Source organism: Stenella coeruleoalba (genome assembly GCF_951394435.1).
Source record: "Stenella coeruleoalba genome assembly, chromosome: 1".
In the NCBI taxonomy this organism is placed as follows: domain Eukaryota; kingdom Metazoa; phylum Chordata; class Mammalia; order Artiodactyla; family Delphinidae; genus Stenella; species Stenella coeruleoalba.
The window spans coordinates 142,006,735-142,032,157 of record NC_137169.1 but is presented as its reverse complement, the minus strand read 5'-3'; the positions used below and the strand labels follow the sequence as shown (position 1 = coordinate 142,032,157).

Sequence of the window (25,423 nt, the reverse complement as noted above, 5' to 3'; positions counted from 1 at the left end):
TAAAAGGGATCAATCCCGGGTGCAAGCGCAGAACTGTGACTAAAGCCGACTCCCAGCCTCCGCTTCAACGTTAGACACCCCGCTGGCCGCCGCTGGTCACGTGACCCGGGCCGCTGCAGCCTGGGCACCTGGGCCGTCCCGCGCATGCGCAGTGCCCGGGCGGTGGACCCGAGGGTGCTGACAGCTTCCGGTTTTGTTTCCCCGTCCCTGCGTGGCGAAAGCTCTTCAGGCTCCGGGGTGGCGGCTGTAGCGGCGGCGGGGGGGCTGGGGGCAGGGCGTGGTGAGGTAAGGTGAATGCCCGAACAGGGTTCCCCGGAGCCATGGCCTGCTCCATTGTCCAGTTCTGCACCTTCCAGGACCTCCAGGCCGCCCGGGACTTCCTCTTCCCTCGTCTGCGGGAGGAGAACCCCAGCTGCACCGTGAGGAGGGACCCCAGTAAGTGCCCCCGCCTCGCCGCTCCCTTCCCCGCCTCCGCCCGCAGGACCTGCTCGGCTGCGTCGGGCCTCCCACCCGCTCCGCCCCTTCTACCCCGCGGCTCCTAGTTGCCCCCGCGCCTCCCTTGTTCTCTCTGCGCGGATCCCTTGCCCTCCTCGTCCTGAAGCCGCCTCCGCCCGCCCTGGCTGCGTCGTTGCTGTCTTCCTCTCGCCTAAGCCACTCCGCCCTCTGGCCATACACTGCGTCTTGCTTCATCTCGTCTCTACCTATCCCACTTCCCCACGCCCAACTCCTACTTGTCTCTCCTCCATCTTCCCTCCCTCCAGCCCGGGGTCCCCTGTTAACACTGCCTGCTCCGCGATCGCATCCTCCTCCCCATTCCTTGCCAGCTGTCAGCGCTCTAGCCTCGTTTTTCCTCAACCCCTACGCTCTTCTATGCCTGGGACTGTGGCCTTCTGCTACCTCCCCTCCCGAAAGGGTTTATCATCGCCCACACTCTCCCTTCTTCCCTCCCCTTTCCTCCCATTCAGATTTAGAGAATAAGTGATTGACAAGTGAGAGACTCCTAAGGTGGCGAGTAGGCGGCTCTCAACAAAGGAAAATAACCTGTCGGGGAGCGAGAATCCGCATCAGGAACTAAAGTTACAGTAGCATGGCCGTGAAAAGTTAATTTGTTTTATTGAGATGAGAAACCGTCCGCCTGTTATTATCATCAAACAGTGTGACTTGTCCACGTAGTATAAGATCCCAAGTCTGGTTTATTGGCTACTGCATAGTTCCTCAGAATTTCCTACATTTCTCCTATTGAAACGGTGTGTTTTTTGTGTTTGGTTTCTTCGTATTTCCGCTCTACTACAAAGCCATATGTCCAAAGCACATTTGGCTTTGCAGTATAGTGCTTTTACTTTGTGCTCTACTGGAATGGTGATGAAAGGCCCACTAACTAAGCTCCTCCCCTTTTTTAAAATTTAGAAGATATCAAATCAAACCTACTTATGAATATTTACTCTGTGCCAGTGAGTAGTGCTGCACATCCAATACGGTTGGTGGTCTCTGCCATCTAAGAGCTTATAAGTTGCTGGGACAAGTAAATTAACCCCTTGTTAATTTATATATATATATATCTCAGTATAGCGTGATTATATATATATATGGCACTAGGGGATACGTCCTTGAATTGGAGGTACTTAGGCCTACCTTTGAAGTAGTAGTTAGATGAATAAGGGAGAGGTAATAGCATATGCAGAGGAAGGGAGGCCTGAAATGGCATGCTATTTAGAGAGCTAAGAAAGGCTGAATGGCTGAAGAGGAGAATATGAGGGAAACGGTTGCGGGGGTGAGCTGTAAAGGTAATAAGGAGCTTGATCCCAAGCCTTCTGAAAGGAGTGGGATGCATCTGAAAGACATTAAGCAGAGGAATGACGTGGTCAGATGGTACTTAATGTAATCAACAAAGTTTTGAATACCTGTTTTGTGCTTTGACAGCAGTGTGGAGGAGAGATAGGAAGCAGGGAAATTGGTTGGGAGGCTATTCCAATGATCCATGCAGAAGTGACGCGAGCTGGAACTAAAGTAGCTTCAGCAGGACTTGAGAGCAGGAGCTAGATTAGAAAGATATTAAGGAGATAGAGTCTACAGGACCTAATGAAGATCTGGTGCTAGGGGTTGTAGCTGGTGAGGGAGAGGGGGTGCAGGATGCCTTGGGCTTTTGGCTCGGGCAAGGGTTTCTCATGAAGGGGAATGAAGGAAATAGGTTTTGGACCTTTTTCATCTTAAATGTTTGCAGTTTGTCCAGTTTTAAATGTATGCAGTGAGTCTAGTAGAACAGGTCTAAAACTTAGTAAGTTTCCCTGGGCCAGAGGCATTAATTTGGGAGTTACCAGCAAAACGTGTCAGTCAGTCTCCAGGGTTATGAATATAGTGAAACGAATGCAGGACTGAAGATGTAACCGTAGAGGAGCACTGAAGTTCTAAGAGTCAAATAGAGATTAATGGGAAGAAGACTGAGAAAGAGTAACAGAAAGAGAAGAAACCCAGGTGAGAGTAGTGCCCCAGAATTGAGAGAGGATTTGATGAAGGGAAGAGTGGTCAGCAGTTGCAAATGCAGCAGAGGTCAGCTAGGATAAGAATGGAAAAGGGCTCATTGGCTTTGGGAAGGTGGAGGTGACTGGGACCTTAGGACAGCTTCAGTGGAAGGGTTAGGGGCAGAAAGCATATTTACCAGATATTGAGGAGTTAAAAAGCGAAGTTGCCTATTTCAAGGAGCCAGGTTGTGAAGGATGGTGAACACAGGACTGTAGACAGGGGACGTAGAGCATGGACACATTTTCTCTATCCCATTCCCACTCCCCTGGTCCAGGCCACCATCTTCTCTCACCTGGGCAAGGGCACTGGTCTTCTTTTAACAGATCTTCCTGCTTCTACTCTTGGTTTCTTTTCTTTCTTTCTTTTCTATATATAATAGTTTGCATCTACTAATCCCTAACTCCCAGTCCTTTCCTTCCCCGCTGCCCCCCATGACAACCACAAGTCTATTCTCTATATCTGTAAGTCTGTTTTTGTTTTGTAGATATGTTCATTTGTGTCATATTTTAGATTCCACATATAAGTGATATCATGTGGTATTTGTCCTTCTCTTTCTGACTTACTTCACTTAGTATGATAATTTCTAGGTCCATCCATGTTGCTGCAAATGGCATTATTTCATTCTTTTTAATGGCTGAGTAATATTCCATTGTATATATAAATACATACCACATCTTCTTTATCCATTCATCTGTCAGTGGACAATTAGGTTGTTTCCATGTCTTGGCTATTGTAGGCAGTGCTGCTATGAACATAGGGGTGCATGTATCTTTTCAAATTATAGTTTGGTCTGGGTAAATGCCCAGGAGTGGGACTGCTGGATCATATTGCAACTCTATGTTTAGTTTTTTGAGGAACCTCCATACTGTTTTCCATAGTGGCTGCCCCAATTTACATCCCCACCAACAGTGTAGGAGGGTTTCTTTTTCTCCACACCCTCTCCAGCATTTATTATTTGTAGACTTTTTAATGGTTTCTTGTAATTTGTAGCCATTTTAATGGTTTCTTATGGTTAGTTCCCAAAAGCAGTCAGAGTGAACTTTTAAAGACAACATAATGATAACAGTCCTCTCTCTGTAACCCTCTGTGTCTTTCAGTTGCACTTAATATAAAATCCAGAGTTCTCAAATGGCTTACAAGGCCCTTGAGGCCCTGCTTCCTGCCACTTCTTGCACCTCATACTCTTCTCTCCTCATTTCTTACGCTTCATGCACACTTTCTGGTTGTTAAACCGGTCAAGCCCATTCGTGCCTGAGGCCTTTGTCCTTGCTCTTGTCCCTGCGTTGGATATTCTGTGCAGGTCCTTGCGTCCTCGGTGCACCTTGTTCAAGTCTCAACATCTCAGGGAGGCCTTTTCTGACCATCCAATCTCAAACAGTCACCCCTACTCCCTTGTTCTCATTTGTTACTCGAAATCATTTCATCTTGTTTATTTTTCATCACCAAGCCTATACTGTCCAGTATGGTAGTCTCTAGCCAGAACTAGCTGTTGAAATGTGGCAAGCGCTACTGAGGAACTGAATTTTTAATTTTAGTTACTTTTAATTAATTTAAATTTAAATAGTCAGATATGGCTAGTGGCTACCACATTGCATGGCACATTCATAAATGCTAAAATTTAGGTACCAACAGATTGAATACTTGTCCAAGGTCACACAATGAAGGGTAGCCTTAGGCGATGAACTTGATCCAGGCATTTGGGAATATAATCATACCCCAAACATCTAGATTAATTTATAATATGCCTATGGGTTTGCAAATATGATTTAATTTATTATCCTTTTAAATAAAATTCTTAGGCATATGTGTGTTGGTATTATTGTGGCTACCAGCGATTCAAGTAGAAAAAAAGTGGAGAAAGAACCTCTTTACCGGTGAGCCCCTTTGCCAAATCTGTATTTTACAGTTAGAATGGTGCTGTAATTCAGAAATGAAAATCAGAAAAATAGCTTGTCCTATTGTAGATGGTTTACTTGGAATTCTTGAAATGACTGGGACTACAGATTTCAGTACTCACTCCAGGCCATCTTTTACAAAACATCAGGCTTTGGAAAGCTCATCATTAAGAAAACCTGAACCTAAACTTTTGTGAGGGTGAAAATTTAGAGTAAAAATGAAGTTATGGTGGTGGTTTGCTTTGCTTTTCTTCACTTTTTTTATTAGTGTTGTAAATGATTACTTTATTGGGCAGTAGAAATCATGAGATCATTTTATTTAGCTTATGTAGTTTTAATTTCTTATACTAGCTCATCTCTAGAGGACATATAAGGCAACTGATAATTTTGAAGACTTATCTATTAGTTTAATAATTTTTTAATTTTAATATGGATAGCTGCCATTGACATAGTGATACCTAGTACCTGGGCACCCAGATCTCAATACTACTCTTCTATATTTGAATTCTCAGAGAATAACAGTATGACTTTACGTTACTTTGTATCATCAATTATAAAATGAGACTGTCTTCTATTGCTTTAAGAGGTCTTGAACCCTACTATTTCTCAGTGTTTACATTAGTGATAAATATTTATAATTGGTTCTACTCAATCTAGTGCTATCTATTTAGACATAAAATTTGGTCTCATACTTTGAAATTTTGGAGATGGGCAATAGTATGTGTCCCCACCTGGCCTACAGTGACATAATTTCAGGGAGATTGGATTTCTATACCAGAGCCGTCTGATATTTATAATTGAGTTAGGTGAAAGAAAGGAGAGAAGGAAGGAAGGAAAGAAAGAAAGACATGTACAGAGAGGGAGAATCAAAATATTTGGAGGTAATTTAAGTAGAATATTGTGGATCTATTAATTTACCTAATAGTAAAATAATTTTCTATTGCCATACTAATGAGGTAGAGCAGGTTTCCCTCTTGCCTCTTTTATCAGAAAGATAGAAGAAGGTAAAGCATACAGAGGATTACCTTGGAGTCATCAATTAAAGTCACGTTTTTGTCCAATCACTGAGAAAAGTATGCTTTTTAGGATAACCTAAAATCATGGAATCACTTTGGGATATTATAAATGGTGTAAAGTACCCACTTTTTTATACTGAGTGAAAATGCTTTCTTTGTTTGTGACCATAGTGGGGAGAGAAAAGTAATCTGAAAGTAGAATATTTATAGGAATTTCAGAAAATTTATAGAGGTATTGGATTTCATTAGCTATTTAAAATTGGAAGAGGATCTTAGAGATAAATTTTTGTCCATGACAAAAGTGACACATGAACAGTCTAATTCCTTTATTCAGCTAATATTTATTGAGCACGTACTATGTACAAAGTAGTCTTAAAGGTAAATAAAATAGGTCCCTCTCCTCAAGGAGCGTTCAGCCAATAAATGAGTGTTAGAGGTGTTATGCTATAATTTGACACATGATAGTTGGAGAATGAAGGAGTGTTGGTTCACGCTGTTTAGGGGACTTAGGAAAGTCTTCACAGAGGAACTGATATTTTCACCATGTCTTAATAGTTGTCCATCAGGTGGAGAGAAAATGGTCAGGCAAGGGATGTGAAACAGCACGGGGTTCAGAAAGATGCAGATAGTAAATTCTGGTGGAAGAGTGGGATATGGTGGGATAAAGCCGGAGAGATTGGCAGAGAAGTTTAGATTTTACACAGTAGCAAGGAAGTAAGACTACCTTGGGGATTACAGGGAAATTTGCTAAAGTTTACTTGGGAACAGATAGTTTTAAGTAGGTCAGCTTCCAGATGCACCTATATAAGTGCCAACTTTCCCACCGTACCTTCCAGATGCATTCCAGTCTGCAGCTTCCAGATGCACCTATATAAGTGCCAACTTTCCCACCGTACCGTCTCCTGTTTACTAAACAAAGGCTCACCTCTTACACGTTTCAAATATTATTATAGTAAGTTGCTTCCAAGGCATTTTAAAAAACCTCCCCTTTAAGGCACCGTAAACTCCCCCATCCATCAACAAGAGACTTCCAAATAATTTTTGCTATTTATGTTTAATAATTATTTGTCAACATTTGTGATAATGTATGTTGTTTTTCTCAGTTATCTGCTTCTAATAATAATTGCAATAAGTCAAGTAAAAAAAAACTTAATACTTAGAGCCTTTGATCCCAAGAAAACTGCTTTTTCTCTGTTCTTATCTGTTTTTGCAGAGAAATTTTTGGACTGATGATACATATCTGTATTATATTAGCATAGCATTCTGTGGAGGAAGTGAATGGAAATAAGAATTCAAGGAGAAAAAAGGACTTATAAAATTACTCTTAGAGAAGATAATCATATTTTTTAAATGGGTGTTTGTGGGTAGTATTTCCCAGTAGTATTTAGAATCCACTGAATAAATTTAAAAGGATGATATAAATCTATATTGAAACATCCATGTTTAATATATCAGAAATTACATTTTTTGTGCAAGGGATCCATATTATTGAAAAACTCTTTTGGGGTGTATATAATCAAAAAGTTTGAAGACATTCTTCTATAGGCCTGTCCTTCCCAATCTTTTTTCTTTTTTTTCATCATAGCATGCATAAAAAGTGAGACCTAGGCCCTGAATAGTGAAAACAATTTTGAAGAAGGAGGAAAAAGTTGGAGTACTTCTACTTCCTAATTTCAAAACATATTGCAAAGCTACAGTAATCAAAAGTGTGTGGTACTGGCATAAAGACAGACAACTAAGATAATGGAATAGAGAGCTCAGAAATAAGCCCTTGTGTATATGATCAGATGATTTTTGACAAAGTGTCAGGACCACTCAATGGGGAAAGGACAGTCTCTTGAACAAATCGTGTTGGGAAAACTGCGTATCCAAATACAAAAGAATGAATTTGGACCATTATCTTATACCACATTCAAAAATTACCAAAAAATGGATTAAAGACCTAAATATAAGACCTAAAACTATAAAACTGTTAGAAGAAAACATAGGGGGAAAACTTCATGACATTGGACTTGGCAGTGAGTTTTTGGATATAACACCAAGAGCACAGGCAACAAAAGCAAAAACAGACAAATGAGACTATATCAAACTTTAAGACTTTTGTGAATCAAAGGCTGCAATCAATGAAGTGAAAAAGCCTACAGAATGGGAGAAAATATTTGCAAATCATATCTGATAAAGGATTAGTATCCACAGTATATCAATACAAAGAACTCCTACAGCCCAACAACAATAAATAACTCAAGTGAAAACTGAGCAAAAGACTGGAATAGACATTTTTCCAAAGATGTTATAGAAATGGCCAGTAAGCATATGAAAAGATACTCAATATCACTAATCATGAGAATCACCAGCTTGGCTACTATTAAACAAAAACAAAACAAACAAACAAAAACAACAGAAAATAACAAGTGTTGGCAAGGATATGGAGAAATTGGAACTCTGTACACTGTTGGTAGGATTGTTAAATGGTACAACTGCTATGGAAAACAGTATGGAGTTTCCTCCAAAAATAAAAAAAATAGAATCACTATATGAGCCATCCCATTTATGGGTATATATCCAAAAGAATTGAAAATAGTGTCTAGAAGAGATATTTACATACCCATGATCATAGAGGGACGTTCATAAAAGACAAAGAGTAGAAGCAACCCAAATGCCCATCGATGGATGAATGGAATGGGGTATTTATGTACAATGGAAAAGTATTCAGCCATTAAAAAGAAGGAAATCATATCACATGCTACAGCACGAATGACCTTGAGGACGTTATGATATATGAAATATTCGCCAGTCAAAAACCATAAATGCATGGTTCCATTTATATGAGTTATCTAAAGTAGTTAAATTCACGGAAACAGGAAGTAGAATGGTGGTTACTAGGAACTAGGGAGAGGGTGAAAAGGGGTCTTGTTTAATGGGTTTTACAGTCTCAGATTTGCAAGATGGAAAAGTTCTAGAGATCTGTTTTATAACAGTGTGAATATACTTAACATTACTGAACTGTACACTTAAAAATTGTTACAATGATAATTTTTATGTTATGTGTTTTTAACATAATAAAAATATATAAATTAGTGTGGTAGTAAAGAAATGGGTCATAAAATGTAAAACAAAGCTGTTCATGGTGGGAGGTGACCTGCTAGAGGTTCCAGTAGTCCCAGGCCCTACTTGGCTGTCCTGAGAGCTGAGAGGATCTATCTTGGCTCACCTGTAACCCATTTGCAGTTTACTGGGAATCTCTGCTATAGACAGAGGGTAACCATTGGTGGTTTTAAGCAAAAGTATAGCATTTCAAGATTTGAGCTGCAGAGAAATGGATTTGGGGGCTCTGAAAAAGGTTGGGTAGTTCAAAGATAGAGGTAGGTGACCATTTGGGAGATGTTCATACAAGTCCAGATCAGGGCCTTCAGAAGTAAAGACAGGACTAAGGTAGTAGCAGTGGTGATAGAGTTTGAAACTTGCTAGCTATAGCAGTGGCAACCTATGCAAAGAATTTGAGCCGAGAAACAGGATAACCAGGTTAATATTTTAAACACATTCCTTTGTCGGCAAAGAAGAGAATGAATGGGAATGGTGGGTGAAAGTGGAAATAGAATGACCAGTTGGGTGGCCTTTGCAGTATCTCCCAAAAGGGGAGATAATCTTTTCCTTAGCTTGGTATTCTTCAGATGTTACTTAATGGTCTACACAGTGACAATCCTGGAACTATAAGATAGCAAGTATTTTTGAGTGACTACTATGCTAATATCATTTGGGACTTTTGAGACCCTAAATGAACTTTCCTCATGAGAGGGAATCCTTGCAACTCTACAGTGTCTGCCATGCCATATACCTCCTTTGAAAAGAAGACCAGAAACAGTCCCTTGAACACAGATCACTTTTCTTTGTATCATGTGAGCATAAGTCTCACATATAAATTCCTCAGAAGAGAGAATCTCAGGTCAGGAGAGAGATAATTACCCATGATCACATTGCCTCTTTTTATTTTTTTTAAGTATATAAAATCAGACGTATAAACAACCTTCTGGCTACTCACATCCCACATTCCAAATATTAAAACTTTAGTATGATGCTGTCCAGTATAGTAGCCACTAGCCACATGTGGCTATTTAAATTTAAGTGTAAATTAATAGAAATTAAATAAAAATTCAGTTCCTCAGTCATACTAGTTACATTTCAGTGGCCACATATACCTACCTAGTGGCTAACTAATTGGACAGCACAGATAAAGAACACCTCCAGCATTACAGGAGGTTCTATTATAAAGTGCTACCTTAGTGAGAATCTTCCAGACTTTCTGCTGAGACAATAAACACACACATACTGCTTGGGTATTTTATTTATCTATTTTAAATTTTATATCATGGACTCATTCTTGTAAAATGTATATGCTGGAACTTTTTTGGTTTACTTAATGTCAGCATCTTTTCAAGCTGTATATATAACTCTATAGCATTTTTTCCTAATGTCTGTACAGTATTCCAATGAAGACTCTACCAGGTTTTAGTTAACCATTCCCCTATCAATGAACATTTAGATTATTTCCAATATTTTTGCTATAAGAAAATGCTCCAGTAAGCATCCTTATATATGCTTTTACCCATGATGCTAATATTTCTGTATGTAAATTTCTGGGATTGGAATTGCTGAATAATAGAAATTCACATTTTAATTGTTGATCATAGTTGCCCAGTTACTCTCAAAATTGGTCAGGTTCATTCCTATCCATGGTAAACAGAAGTGCCCATTTACACACTTACTTGTCATCTTTCTGTGTTATCAGTTTTTTTGATTTTTGCTCTTCTGATAAATGAAATGTGGTTCTTGTGTGATACTAAGATAATTATCAGACTTTATCTGTATTTTTTTTTTAAGCAGCAAGTAATAGCAAAATTAAGCTGGTGTTGCAAGAATTTAGCTTAAATATAAGGAAAGTTTTCTCACAGGGACAATAATTGAATATTAGACTGTTCTAATAGAGGAAGGAAGGAAGGAAGATACTGAATTGGTTTTAGAATATGCAGAAATTAGCTTTGGTGAGCAGTGTTTATGTACCTCCATCCTCATTTACATTCCCTCACATTATTTTCTGCTGCTTTGGATATAATAAATCAACACATAATTATGAAGTGGTAGGAAAGAATTATATAAGTTCTGTCTAATATACGTAATATATTATTGCCTTTAGTGACTTCCTTTGAAAAATAAAATGAAAAATAAAATAGGGCATATTAAATTTCTCCAAGTCTACAGATTTGTTTTGTTTTGTTGTTGCTTTTGTCAAGATAGGTCTAGAGATTTCTTAGGTTTTTGAGCAAAGGAAGCATGTTTAGTTTTTAAACTTTAGAGGAGGAGGATACACTCTATTTCTGCTTAAAAATATTTTCAGTTCTGTCCTTTTGTGATTTGATTATCAGAACATTCTTCTTCTGTGATATAGGAGGCCACTTATTTGACAACAGGAGTCATTAGAATTCCAGAACTGGAAGGGACCTTAGAGACCTAGTCCGATTTAATCATGGTGTTTTGAAAGAAACTCCTTCTTATTGAAAATGGGATGGCCTCGTCATTTTAGATTGCTGCATATTTGTATGTGCTGAAAGGAATATGCTAATTTGAAATTTATATTCCCATTTCCATTTCCTTAGAAATAGAAAAAGATTAATAATTCTGAGGCATAGGAAATTAAGCAGCTTCTCTGTTCTTTAGTCCTTTTTTTGGCTTTGTATTGCTATGTGATGCTTCCTGTGCCTTGGCCAAGAAGAGCCAACTAAAATTGTTACATCCCCTGAATTATTTACAAGTCATAGGTTCTAGAGGTTCGTGCTCTTTATAGAAACAAGTACATTATCTCTGTTTTTTTCTTGTCTTAGAAGAATGGAAATGGATTTGCTTCAGCGCTAATAAGATCTTTTCTTAGACCAGGGAGATTAAGTTTTCCTTTTCCTAACGTCGAAGGATTTCAGTTTCTCATTTACTTTTTGATCTTGACATACTCATATTGGAAAAAGCAAATACTGTCAAATTAATTGCCCACTTCTAGAATTCAGTTTCCTTTCTAGCTTCAAGTTCTTGTTAAATGAAAAACCAATACTCAGTTTATGAGGACAGACTGTTCAGAAGCAAATCAGAATAATGTATATTTTAAATTAAATAGACCTACGGAAAGCAGCAGTTGAATTTCTCATTTAAGCTTTTGTTGGTAGAATAATTCATTCGTTGGAAATGTCCCTAAAAAAGACATCTATAATTTTTTGATGATTGAATTACAGTGTTTTCTCTATAGTTTGAAGGTTTCAGTGACTATAATTTGTCAAGTGAGAAACTGAACAGTTTTTTAATACTAGTATAATCTACACTTCTCCTCAGGGAAAAAATTCCCTCCAGAGGGAGTTGTAGTTACATTTTACTAATATATTTTAAAGTCATTGGTTTTATTCATTCAGGCAAAACATTTAACTTGATAAGGGTAAGAACAAGAGTTTATGTTTATGTTACCAATTATTCTAGACAGTTCAAAATAGTCCTCTTCAGTGATAGGTATAAAAAAATGTTAAGGATTGAAAAGTCAAGTTACTAATCAATGAAGAGGTAGTTGCTTTTTGTTACTGTTACTTGTAACTTCATCTTGCTTGTTTTTATTTCTCTATATATCATGTCAGTTGGTTGGAGATCAGCTTAGGAATTTTATTTATATAGAGAGCAAGTATGATTCAAGGTGTGGTATGAAATAAAAGTGAAAGGTAATTTCAGCAGATGAGGTCGACTAACAAAATAATCTAAACTGGCAAACTTCTTGAAAGACTTAAATTGAATCCTCAGTGCAATCCTTGATTATCTGTGAATTTTAAGGAAAAATGATTAAGAATGTGAAAAGAATAGAGTTTAAAGGAAACTCACCCCTCAAGAATGGTTTGCTCCCCCCTCCCCCCCAAAAAAGTTACAGATTCAAAACTAAGCAGAAATGTCTCTTGGACTTGGAAATGCCATTTTTTTTCCAGTAAGTTGTACAGGAAATGAGGTGGGAAAGCCCAGTTAAAACATGGACCTTTGAAATATTTTGCTTATAGCTGATGCTGTCCTGATGTAATATAGTCGTAAAATGACTGCTTTAGGAGCAAACATCTGGCACATGAGTCATAGCACTAAAGTAACAAGACTAGGGAAGCATTTTCATGATCTATTTTTAGATGTCTCCAATAGGCAATTTTAGCTGTTTTTAGTATAACCTGTTTTATTCACTATTGGCAAAAAGAATATTTGCATAATAGAATACAGACAGAATTCAAGAATGATGTGGGTGTTCTTTTCTCTCTCTCTTTTTTTCTTTGCCTTTAAAATGGTATGGTAATTTATTTGGGGACTCAGTGTTCTTTGTAATTATTTTTTTCTAGCCTACTAAAAAATTAGGTTGAGAGTCATACTTAATGAATGTGTTGGTTTTCCTTTATTGATGCAGGATCTTTTTTTTTTAATTATTTTATTTTATTTAATTATTATTATTATTATTTAAATTTATTTTGGCTGTGCTGGGTCTTCGTTTCTGTGCGAGGGCTTTCTCTAGTTGTGGCAAGTGGGGGCCACTCTTCATCACGGTGCACGGGCCTCTCACTATCACGGCCTCTCTTGCTGCAGAGCACAGGCTCCAGACGTGCAGGCTCAGTAGTTGTGGCTCATGGGCTTAGTTGCTCTGCAGCATGTGGGATCCTCCCAGACCAGGGCTTGAACCCGTGTCCCCTGCATTAGCAGGCAGATTCTCAACCACTGCGCCACCAGGGAAGCCCCGATGCAGGATCTTTTTTAAGTAATGATGCACTGTTGTTTTGAAATGTTGAAATATACATTGTGTATGTGTGTGTGTTTATGAAATATAAAGATCCATTAATCCATATCAGGCCAACTATTTTGAACTGTATTTCTAGAGGATCTTTTTTTACATAGTCAAATTCTGCCACTTAGACTATAATTAGAACAAAAATACTCTATTTTTCCTATTCTTAATCAAAACTAAAGCTAAGAATTGTTTTTTAATATTTTTCTTACTAACTAAAATTGAATGGAACAGAATTATCAAAATAAATATATTTATAATTTTATATAGAAAGCTTATTTGAAAGATGGTTTTGATCTGGGATATAAAGTCTGAGTATATAAAATTTATAAAAAATAAAGTGTTTTTGTATTTCTTTGGAAATGTAAAAGGTTTAGAATCAGCATCTGATTTGGTTACTATATTTAAATATATTAATTTAAATCTTGATGCTTTGATCCCTATAAAGGGATATATGGGGAAACATTTGGGTGAGAAGGTCATTTTATTTATATTCTAAATGGATATAAATATTTGCTACATACTTATAGTGTCCTTGAAGATACTTATATATGTGTGTGTGTAAGAGTTTGCGTGCACACACAATATACATATTCCCTGTCCTCCAAGGCTTAATGGTTAATTGTATCGACAAGATGTACATTTATGATAAACAAGTTAACAATGCAATAAATGACCCAATGCAGTTTATAATTAAGTTCTGAAAGAAAAATATAATCAAATGCTATGGTTTCACAAGATCATTGGTGGGTTCAAGAAAACGTCATGAGGAATTAATCCGAGTCCTGAAGGAGAAGTTGGATTTGGAGAGGTGGAGACAAATGGGAATGCATTTTAGTTGACAAATATGGGATAGGCAAAGGCAGAGAGTAAGAATGAGGAATGAGGGTGCTGTATTTGGAGAGTAATCATTTTAACAGCCATTAAGGGTGTATATGTGCCAAGCACAGTTATTAACTCCATTTTGCTAAAGAGGAAGCTGAGAGGGAAGAGATTAAATCGCCCAAGGACATATGACTCTTCAGGGGTAAAGCTGGGTATCAAACCATGCAACATGATATCAGAGACCTAAGAGTTGTTCTAGACTTGTGCTGTCTCAGACTGTAGCCGAGAGCCACATGTGCAGTGGAGCACTTGAAACACGTCTGGTCCAAACTGAGATGTGCTCTAAGTGTAAAATACATGTCAGATCTTGAAGTCTTAGGATCAAAGAAAACAATGTAAAATATCTCATGAATAACTTAATATTGATTACATATTGAAATAATGTTTTGGCTATATCATATTAAATAAAATGTATTATTAAAATTAATTTCACCTGTTTCTGCTTTTAAACTATGGCTACTAGTCAGTTTAAAATGGCATGTGTGGCTTGCATTTTATATTTATTGTACTGCTGCTAAGGACTGCCCACCAGTGAGTGAAGGGTCTAACTGAAGTGAAAGAACAGAAACAAGGGTGAGGGCAGGCAAAGGAAAAAGGAGATTAGATTGGCATTGAAATTTATCCTTGAAGCTAGAGTTCCTCAGAGATCCGTGCACGATCTGCCTCACGTTTTCAGAATGGGGTCAACCCTGAAACTTCAGTCATCCCTAATTCATTATTTTAGTCTCTTCCTTGCAGACATTTTAAGGCTACCTAGAGAGGGGAATCTGCAGAAGAGACTGTAACCCTGGTTTTACAAAGACAATGAACATGGATGCCATTTTCTTAATATTCTGATCAATGTTGCTGAATTGGACTTCAGCAAAATAAAGGATACAGGCAGTTGATGACAGTGTCATTTAAAGAATTGCTTTCTGGAGATTGGATGGTTGCTACTTATTTATTTAATATATGGAGGGGGAAAAAACGCTTAAAATTACCCCATAACTTATAGCCTAGCCTTTGACTGAAGTGATTGCCACTTGGCTCATTAGGTGAACTAGGTAAATGCCAATACCAATGTGATTTGGTGATTTGTGGGGTCTTTGGAATGTTTACATTGGACCCTGACCACCCTAAAGAAGTTGTATGTCCTGGTGTCCGTACGCTATAGTACATTTTGTTAAGCTGACTTACCTCTTAAGTCATACCAGAGCTTGGCACTTTCAAATTACCCTGGCCGATAGGAGATTTTGATCTATTTATTCTAAGAGACAATCATAATTGGATAACAAAAAGTAAATTAGTTTTATTTCTTCATGAGTACATAGAAATTTATAGATCTTAAGGTTTTACAGTAGATGTTCCGTATTGACATTAAACAGTGCATAGTTCTCAAATGATAGACACGTTGCTGTGATCATCCAGAACCTTGATCAGTGATCAGTTAAAATACACGATGATGTGGATTGAAGAATACCATCCCTCATAGAACTGAATAAAATTCAGGACTGCCTGAATAAAATTCTGTACATGAACGGCAACTTTATCAGACATTCAGCGGCTATTTTTTCAGTATAAACTTTTTTTTTTTTTAAGAATGTGCTTGATCTGCTTGCATATTTTGAGGGCATAAGAAATAACCTTGGTAAAGTGCTGAGATTTTGACACTTTTTACCAGTCGACAATAATAGCTGTCAAATAGCAGCCTGCAAAACAGTATCAAATGATTTTCAACATAAGTCAGGAGGCTGCAAAATTTTTAGCACTGGCACTGAGTAGAAATAGCCACAAGGGTAGTACCAAATCTGCAGCTATTTCCGTTTTTGTTTTTTTTAATGTTTCCCATTTTTAGGTTGACTAGAATTTGGAATGCATTTTCTTACAGGATTATAAATAGAATTCTAGACCAGCCTTCAGAAACATCTTTAACCTATCTGAGTCAGTTCTGTTTCACCTTCCTTTGACCTCTGTTTGTACTGTGACCTCTTTGGGAAATGTATTCCTGTGATAGTGGGAGATGCCTGATTAAATTTTCTTTGTCTTGTTAATAGAAATTCCCCAGTCAGAGGCATTGAGGTATGGGTAAACTGTCATGAACACAAGTATTTTGTAAAAAGTAGGTATTTCTCAAGGTCTTTCTCATCCCGATTGGATTGTTTTGAATTGCGCTGTAAGGAGATAACTGGGTCTCTGCAGGGGCAGGAAATCCAAATTCCTGCTGTCTTCTGTCGATCCTATGAGTCATTTGTGAATTGAGTCAGGTACTTTTTATACCAGTATGGAAGAGAAATAACACATTTTTCATAGTTTTCTTTTGTACAGCATTCAACAAGTTTATGTGCACAAACTAAGCTCTTTGAAGGCTTATTTGCTTTTGTATCTCCAGCACTTAATTAGCACAGGGCCCAACACAGAAGAGGTGCTGTGCTGTGTTTGTTGAATGAATGAATGAGTGAATGAATGAATAAATAAATGAGTAGCTGACCTTTATGAAGTACTTTAAATGCTGCATGGTCTCCCAAAGATTTGTGGTAATTTGATAAATATTTTTATAGCAATTTTAACATTGAATTGTGGACCTTAGAGTGATAAGCTTTACTAGGTCTTTGCTTCTCACGCGAGAGAGCATTTTCTAGACGCGTATAAATGGGATGGCCTAGTTGCCATCAGCCCACAATAAGACAGTTGTTTTTGGTGCAGTGGAAAAATTAGCAGAATAAAGAGATTGCCTAACGGAATTAGATTGCCGAAGAGCAAACTGTAACTTTCCAAGTTACAAAAAAAATTTACACGTCTGAATATCAAGGGAATTCTTCCCTTTTAAAATAATAAATATCTTGCTTTTGACCTTATTTGCAAGCACCACTGTTTCCTAATCTTATCCTTCTTTATAAGCCGTAGGAGTAAGTATAGCAGAATACTTGCTAGCTTGGGCTTTGGAATTCAGGCAGACCTGAGTTCAAACCCCATTCTGCCACTTAATCCTCTGTCATCTTGGTAGAGTTACGTAGACGAGGTAATCTGTATTTCTCATTGCAAAAAGGGGGTGATAAAAGATCCTTGTCATGCTTATGTGAATTAATGTCTATAAAGCATTGAAGCATATAGAAATGCTGAATAATGTTAGTTGCTATGTGATAACCCCTATCTGAAAATGGCATTTTTTTGCCTCTGCCTTTGAAAAGTTCCTAGCCACTTTTTAAAGACTTAGTTGAAGATGACTCCTCACTATATTTTTTCATCTCTGTCACTACCTCATCTGAGTTCCCATAGTATTCGATTACAGCACTCACCATGGCTGTTACATGTCTGTTTCTCTCCTACACTAGATCACAAATTCTTTCAAGAAAAGGAGTTCATATGTTTGTGTTTTTCTGTGTTTCTCCTACAGGGTTTGGCACATGGTATTTAACAGAACATTTGTTAAATTGTTTTGTTTTGGTTTTTTTTTTGCGGTACGCGGGCCTTCCTTCCTACTGTCAGCATCCTAGATAACAGGTTCAGTCCCATCTTTTAAGTTGATTCTTCCCCCAGAATTTTGAAGCTGATTGGTTTAAATACAGTATTTTATTTATATTTTGTAGTATTTTGATAGCTAAATCCTGATGACTAGCATTGAGAACTTATTATGTGTCAGGCACTGAGGACTTTCGTGTGCTGTCTGGTTTAAACTCTCACAGCAACCCCACTAGGTACTGTTGTTTTCCATGATGTTATGGTAAGAGAACTAAAACTTATAGGTACAGGGTAACTTGCTCCAGGTCGCAGAGCTGGTAAGTGCTGGATCCAGGATGTGAACCTAGGTAATCTGATTATGGGGCCTAAACTTATAATTAGGCAACTGCCTGCTCTTTTCACATTTTGGGGGAACTTTTTTTTTTTAATTTACTTTGAGGTAATACATATAAAGTATACTGTTTGTTTCAGAGTAGTTCCTTTAAAAATTGTAGTTTTATTCCTTCTCTTCTGATACGATGTGAGCTAAATTCAAAGATAATTATATAAAAACGAGTAACACGAGCATTGTAAGGGATCATACTGTCCAAATCAATTTTGGGATTTTTAATTCCCTGTTGCAGTGTTGGTTGAACATCTTATTTTAATCCAAGAGAGTGTTCTCACATATAAGAAATCACAGAGTATCAGGAAAAGGTGGTGAATAGTAGACCTATCTGGTTTCAAAATTCAGTTTTCTTTATCTTTGATACCTTGTCTTATTAAAACACTTTTAAAGATATCTGTGTGGAATTTTAGGTATGTTTTTGGTCATTGTGTATATTTAACTTGTCTGATGTCTTAAGTAACAAATATTTGTCATTTTAAGATTCTTTTAAAGTCACGTTTGCAGTTTGATCTAAATGTAAATAAACTCGATGTCCAGTATCTTAAGGTCCAAATAACCTGCACACTTTTACATACATTTGGAAATTCAGGTCAAATGTTTCCCGGTTGTTATTACATAGAGCAAAATCCTGATCTAGTATAGTTTACCATTGTTTTCTTCCTTAATATGAACATTATATTTATATAATACTTATTATATATCAGGGGTTGATTCTATTATGTTTACAGGAAATGTTTTTAAAATATTTTAAGCTCTATATTTCATGTAAGCACTTTTCATCTTTTTCAAAATAGGTAAATCAAACTGGGAAGATGATGGTTGGGGAGCATGGGAAGAAACAGAGCCCCAAGAACCTGTAAGTCTTTGTAAACATGTGCATGCTTTTTGATAGCGGCATTTTCCTTTTGTAATGATGGTGACATATTTCAGTGTTAGGTTAACATTTTAAAATCAGGCAGGCCTGGTGTAGAGCTTTGTGAATTTGAAGTTTAGTCTGCATGTGATCAGAAACTGCACTATCTGATTTCTGGTTTTTAAAGCTCACCTTGGCTGCTTTATGGAATAGGTTGCCTCTCCTACTCATAAAGGTCATGTGTTGGTTTATTTTACAGTATTTCATTTTGATGTTCCACTGTTTCAGCTGCTTCTGGGTGACGTAGACAATGACAGCCTAGTTAGAATGTGTAAGTGTTATCAGGCCTCCTTTAAATCTGACCTGTAAAGTATGTTGTCTTCTCTTTATTGGCAAGGAGATCCTAAATCTGGGGATGACGCATCTTAACTGTTACAGTTGAAAGCTGAAGTATGCTTCTGCTCATTCTGAAAACACATGAAATTACTTCCATGTGGAATATTTTTTCATTCGGATAAAATTTGAATATTTACAAGTGGCCCTCAGGGATGAGGGAGGCTTGTTGTTCTCTTTGTCTTGACAGATTTGCCCACACTGTGGATTTGGCAAATGTGGCGAGTGAAACAGTATTGTTAGGCCTCGTTGACAACAATTCTGGGTGTAGCAATCATTCCTAACTGTTTGAACCCTTTACCCTGTCACAGTCTTTTGTACATGGTGAGGGTATTTGGAAGACAACAAAAGTGGGCCAGGACAGTGGGGTTCAGAGGTTATTCAGATGTTAAAGTCACCCTGCAGTGTTTAAGAGAGCTTCTTTAAATTTGGATCCTGTCCTCAAAACAAGACAACATCTTTGCCAAGGGAGCCTGTTTGGTGGGTGAGAACATAAATGGCACTGTGGCCAGGGAAAAGGGTATGACCTCTGCCTTACACTGCAGCATCATCCAGAACTTTCCATGTATAGGATCATTATGAAGTTTGGCTGAGAAACATGTTTTATACCAGGACTCTTAGAAAGTTTACTGAGCTGAGGCAAAAGATTTCTGTTATTTCTGCTACCAGCTATGGTGATGAAGAAGTCCAAAGGCACAGCCATCTCCAGAGGCATGGCAAGAATCAGAGTTAACTTTTGGCAGATGTGTGAAACGCAGAAGTACACGCCCTAGTCAAGGTTAATAGGTGTAGCCATCTAGTCGGCATGGAGAGGGAACTTCGACTCTCTCTTGTCATGGACAGACAGCAAACTCAAAACCTGCCTTCCTTCAGAGTCCACCTGGCGGGCCTTGGCCACATTAAAGATGAGAGAGACCAGGACTGGAAAAAGCAGACTGTCATAAAGTCAGTTTATGGTTGTGTCAGGGTGCTGTAACTGTCAAAACAATGATAGGCTTCTCTATCAATTGCCATTGGGTGGTGGTTACTGTGACCAGCAGAAGAAAGTAGGCTTTCATTCTTCATTAGTTTGGCATTAGAGACATGTTGTGTTCTGGTCCGTTTAGGCAGGCTGCAGTGGTGTGTCGGTGAACCACAGAGAAGGGTACCTAAGAGGAAAGTGCAGTAGCCACTGCCACCGAATGCCGACCCGAAGGCCAACTCGCTGCTACTGAGTCCAGCAGACAACTATAAAAACTTTAGGGTGCTTTTTATCTCCAGAAGTCTGTCAGCTCTTTGAGAGTAGTTTCTTATTTTTATGGCAGAAGAGAGTAAAGGGCTTTTGTAATCATAGAGATTTAGTACCAGGGGTCTGGATAAGGCTTTTCTAAGGAAGGAGAAAGCCTCTTTAATTTCGATTCTGGGGTGTCAGCTGTAATGAGGGCTTAGGGAAGAAAGCATATTCTAGTATCTGTTATCAGCAGTAGCCAGCCACGTCCAAGAAAGCAAGCGTCTGTGACACTGGTAGGCTTTGGAACTTTAAGGATGGCTTCTCTTATAGAAAAGGACAAATGTCCTTCTCCTATAGATATTTCGTCCCTGTGTTAGTCTGCTTGGCTGCCATAACAGAATACCACAGACTGGGTGGCTTGAACAACAGAAATTTATTTTCTCACCGTCCTGGAAGCTGGAAGCGCAAGATCAAGGTGCCATCAGGGTTGGTTTCTGGTGAGACTCCTCTTCCTGGCTTGCAGATGGCTGCATTCTTGCCGTGTCCTCACCTGGCCTTTCCCCTGTGCACGAAGACAGAGAGCCGTTTCTGGTGTCCCTTCCTCTTCTTAGAAGGATACCAGTCTATCAGAGGGCTGTGCCCTTATGACCTCTTTTAACCCTAATTAACCTCCTTAAAGGCCCCATCTTCAGATACAGTCACATTGGGGGGTTAGGGTTTCAACATGTGAAGTTTGGCTGCAGGATACAATTCAGTCCATAACAATGCCCCAAATAATGGATCCATGTCAGGCGTAACTTTTATGTGTACAAGTGCAATGAATAAGGTTAAGGAATTCCTCCTTGCCCGTGAGTAAATACACGAAAGGATTGAAAGGCAAACAGAATAGGCTTTCAAGATGGAAGAAAAGGCAAAACAAAGATCTTCCCCTGTACTGTATTTTAAGCTGACATCATGACAAAGGGGACCTGGCTGGGGGAAATGGGAAAAGAAGGTATTTGTACTACAACATCTACCTATTAATGATCCTATAACAAATAGTAAATAGAATTTTTTACAGTGTTGTAAGGGCTTTTAGTTGGGGTTATAATTTTTTTGCTTTGGGAAAGAAGTGGTGTGTTGCTCAGCCTCGTGCTATGATGGGAATCTAGCCGGTTCGGGAAGAAGCTTGGTAGGGTTTAATTTAATTTTAACTGACAAGGCAGATTTAATGAGCTTTCCTTCGTTGGTGTATTAAGACCAAAGGGTTGGAAGTATAGAATCAAGGATTTGTTTGACAGCGATTTCTGGAACAGGAAGCACAGAAGGTCCTGGGTTAAGGTCCTCAGTTAAGGTACGCAGCATGGAAATTTTCCACTTAAGAGACACCTTAGGAATGTGTCCCATCTGTTTTACAGAAGGTGACATAATGCAGTTTACGGAGGCACTAATGATTTAGCAGATTAACAGGGAATGCAAAAAGCATGCTGGTCAGATAGAGGCCCCAGAGAAATGTTTGTTTACAGGCTGAGCAATAGGAGACAGCATGACCTGATTAGAGCATTAGAGCATTAATAATCTGGGGTAATGCTGGAAAATATTTTGCCTTATTTTAGTGTCCTTAGACTGTGATGCTATCTACCACTCAAGAGACGTAAGCACTGGATTGGCCAGAGGCAGAAGGAGAGCACCCACATTACGCTAAGGATGCACCCGAGGCCCTCCTCCTATGAGGGGATGGTGGCCGCAGAGGGTCTCTTTCCTCAGGTGGGCTCTCATCAGGACTTTGGACCTTGGACTATTAGAAACACTCATTTTGCCAGTGACTTCCATGTTAACACAAGCTGGGTTTAGCCTAGTGCTTCTCAACTGGGGGTGATTTTGCCCCTTAGGGGGCATTTGGCAATGTCTGGAGACATTTTTGTTTGTCACAACTTGGGGGAAGGCACATCTAAGTGGGTAGAGGCCAGGGAGGGATGCTGTGAAGCGTTTTACAATGCACGAGACAACCCTTCAAACAAAGGATTGTCCACCCAAAATGTTAGTCGTGCTGGAGTTCAGAAGTCTTGGGCTCGCCCATGGCTTTCAGTATAACTCTCCCAGCTTTTCTTGCTGCCTTTACCTTTTTGTTCTCTAAAATTTCTTGGCCTCTTTTGGGGGCCTCAAAACTTTTGATCTTGTAAATCAGCCCTACCTCAATTAGAAAAAAGTTATTTAATACATGAAAAAAAATAGCAGAGGGGGTAAAAAAAACCCTTTGATCTTTATGGCCATGAGTTGGGTTTTCGTAGATACCGGTGGAGTGATTTGCTAGTGTGAAAAGTGCAGTTAAAGGGTTGTTTGCCAGCCAGCAAAGGTGAGTGTGAGCTGTTCCCCGGTCTTTGGCCACAGACCAACCAGTATCCGGGCTCAGTCTTGGTGGCACTATTTATGCCTAAATATTGAAAAGTGACCTATTTCTAGTCTCACTATGTGGTCAGCCACCACTTTTCCTCGCTCTTGTTGATAGTTGTTCATTTTAGTTCAGGTCTGGACTCCTCAGGCATTCCTGCAGGGTAGCTCTGTCAGTTGGTTTGGGCTTGGTAATGGGCCTCTGGTCTTCTGCCAGGGAGGGAGGGACAGTGGCTGACTGTGTGGGGTGGGGGAAGGGATCTGGGGACCGGCTTTCAACCAAGCCTCCTGACTTCAGCCGCATCTCTGCCCTCACTCCCAGGGGGAGCTGGCACCAACTCCTAAGCCTATTGGCAATCTTGCAGTGCAGCTGGGGTTGCTTCTCATCTTTCCTCGCCACCACTTTAGTGGGAGTTAGTTTTCCAGGGACTGTAAAATCAGTTACCACCTGTCGGTCTGCTTTCTAGCTCTCAAATTTTAGTGGCTTTTCTCCTGTCCTTCTTTTTGTCTGTACTTGAAACAAACTCTTCTACTGTTGTTTTTAGTGGGGTTGAGAGTGCTGGGGAAAGTGAGAGTAAAATTGATCTGTTGAATTCTCTCTTTACCTGAAAGTCCATGTAGACTTCATTTTTACATATTGTTCTACCTCTTGCCTTTTACATTTAATGTAATATGGAGGTTTTTCTGTGTCTGCATATATAAATCATCTAGTTCTTATAAAGGAATACTAACTGTTTCATTGTATAGATATACTATGATTTATTTAGCCACACCCCTGTTGAGGGACATTTTGTTTTTGTTTGTTCTTTGTCTTTTCTGTTTTCTATCACAGGAGATGCTGTAATCATCTTTATATCTACTATGCATCTTTGGTTACACATGCGTGTAGTGTCATGAATGAAAGTCAGACTGCCTGAATTTCTATCCTAACCCTGCCACTCAGTGACTGTTAAACCTTGGGCAAGTTACCTAAACTTCTCTCAGTCCAGTTACGTCATTCCTAAAGTGGGACTAATAGGATTATTATAGGATTAAAATCACAGGATTATTAAGAGGATGAAATGAGTCGTGCTTAGAATAGTACCTGGAACATACATAGTATGTGCTCAATAAATGTTAGCCATTCTTATTTTTCCTTTAGAATAAATACCTAAACGTGGAATTGCTAAGGTTAAAAAGTGTACATATTTCAAATTTTAATAAAAATTGTTGAAGGCTGCTGCCAAAAGCCTGCCCCAGTGTGCATTCCAAACACAGTACATGAGAGTGCCTCCTTCTACTCTCTGCGTCACAGAAACGAAAACATCTCCGAGGTAATTGCTTTTCACCATTGTGCTCTATTTATTTTGTAAAAAGTGAAATATTTCTCTGTAAACAGTTGTTTTAAAAATAAAGAAGTATGCTTTTTAGTTTTGGTGTTTTACTGTAATTATTTGTGAAATGAATTTTTTTGTGAGTAATGAATTTGTTTTGTAAAAATGACACGTTTATTACCGAAAATTCAGGTATTATAGAAAAATAAAAAGAGTAAGATAATCAACTTTCTCACACCTAAGGATAATCATCATTATTAACTTTAAGAGGTTATAAATGTAGGCATATTTGGTTGAGTGGTTGGATGAATGGGCCACACAGAAAATTCTCTAAAAATGGAGTCACATTATATATACAATTAAAAAATAAATAATAGCAGAATTAATCCTACTTGAATTGACACTTGAAATAAAACTGTAAGAGTTACTGAATTATCATTAACTTCCTCTAAGTTTAGGAAGAAAAATAATTTTAAAAATTGAGATTGAAGTCGGAGGGTTTTGTGACTAATTGTGTTTGTAATTTTTTTTTCTTTGGGTTATCTGTAATCAAATTTGTAACCAGATTTAGAGCTCTTGCCTTGCCTCATTTTAATTTTGACAAGACCTTAAGATCTTTCACTTGAGAATTTTAGTCCCTGATCTGGAAAATGGCCGGGACCAGTACTTTTCATGCCATGTTAGAGAAAGCTCTAGGGCTCTGCAAAGGTGCCAGGTAGCTTCCTCATTTCTGCTTTTATCTATATCATGTGTTAACATATTGTATAAAATTTTGTTCGGGAATAAAATGTCTTGCTACCTAAAAAAATGTTTGAGAAGCATTGGGTATTATATATGCTAATAGTAGACTAGAAAAAAGGAAAACTTACATGGCATTATTTACTTTTTTGTGTTTCAAAATTGCTGAAGCACTTATGTCTCTTTGTTTACAAAGTGTAGCTGACTAGTTTATTTCTTTGCTTTAGGTAGTAAACTACTGAGAATTACAGTGAATATGCTGACAGACCCTTATTTATACTGGATTTTGCTGGCGCCACTGTTACGTGCACATGCCTGTGAAAGTTAGCACGATGACAGTGACAGTGAAAATTGCAAACGACGGACTTATTAACTAAAATTGAAAGCTTTGAAAAATTACTGTGGGCTACTTCAGTGGTTCTCTAGTCATCACAGTAGCTGATACACCAGAAAACATTTGCCACTATGTTTACAGAGTGATAATTTACCAGCCCCCATGGTGGCCAGCTATAATTGAAAGGCGGTTAAATTACTGCAGTTTTACCATCTGCTACGTTGTGAAAGACTAAT

The 25,423-nt window shown here is 38.4% G+C and overlaps 1 protein-coding gene across 2 annotated transcripts in view; it reads left to right on the top strand.

Moving 5' to 3' along the window:
* Positions 1–222: 222 nt before the first annotated feature.
* RAB3GAP2 (RAB3 GTPase activating non-catalytic protein subunit 2) overlaps positions 223–25,423 on the top strand; it is an 88,259-nt gene continuing 63,058 nt past the window's right edge. For both annotated transcript variants that reach the window (XM_079929457.1, XM_079929456.1), the window contains exons 1-2: positions 223–435; positions 18,771–18,832. In XM_079929457.1, coding sequence (XP_079785583.1) covers positions 321–435; positions 18,771–18,832 — 177 coding nt within the window. In that variant the 5' untranslated portion in view covers positions 223–320. The remainder of the gene's footprint in view (positions 436–18,770; positions 18,833–25,423) is intronic.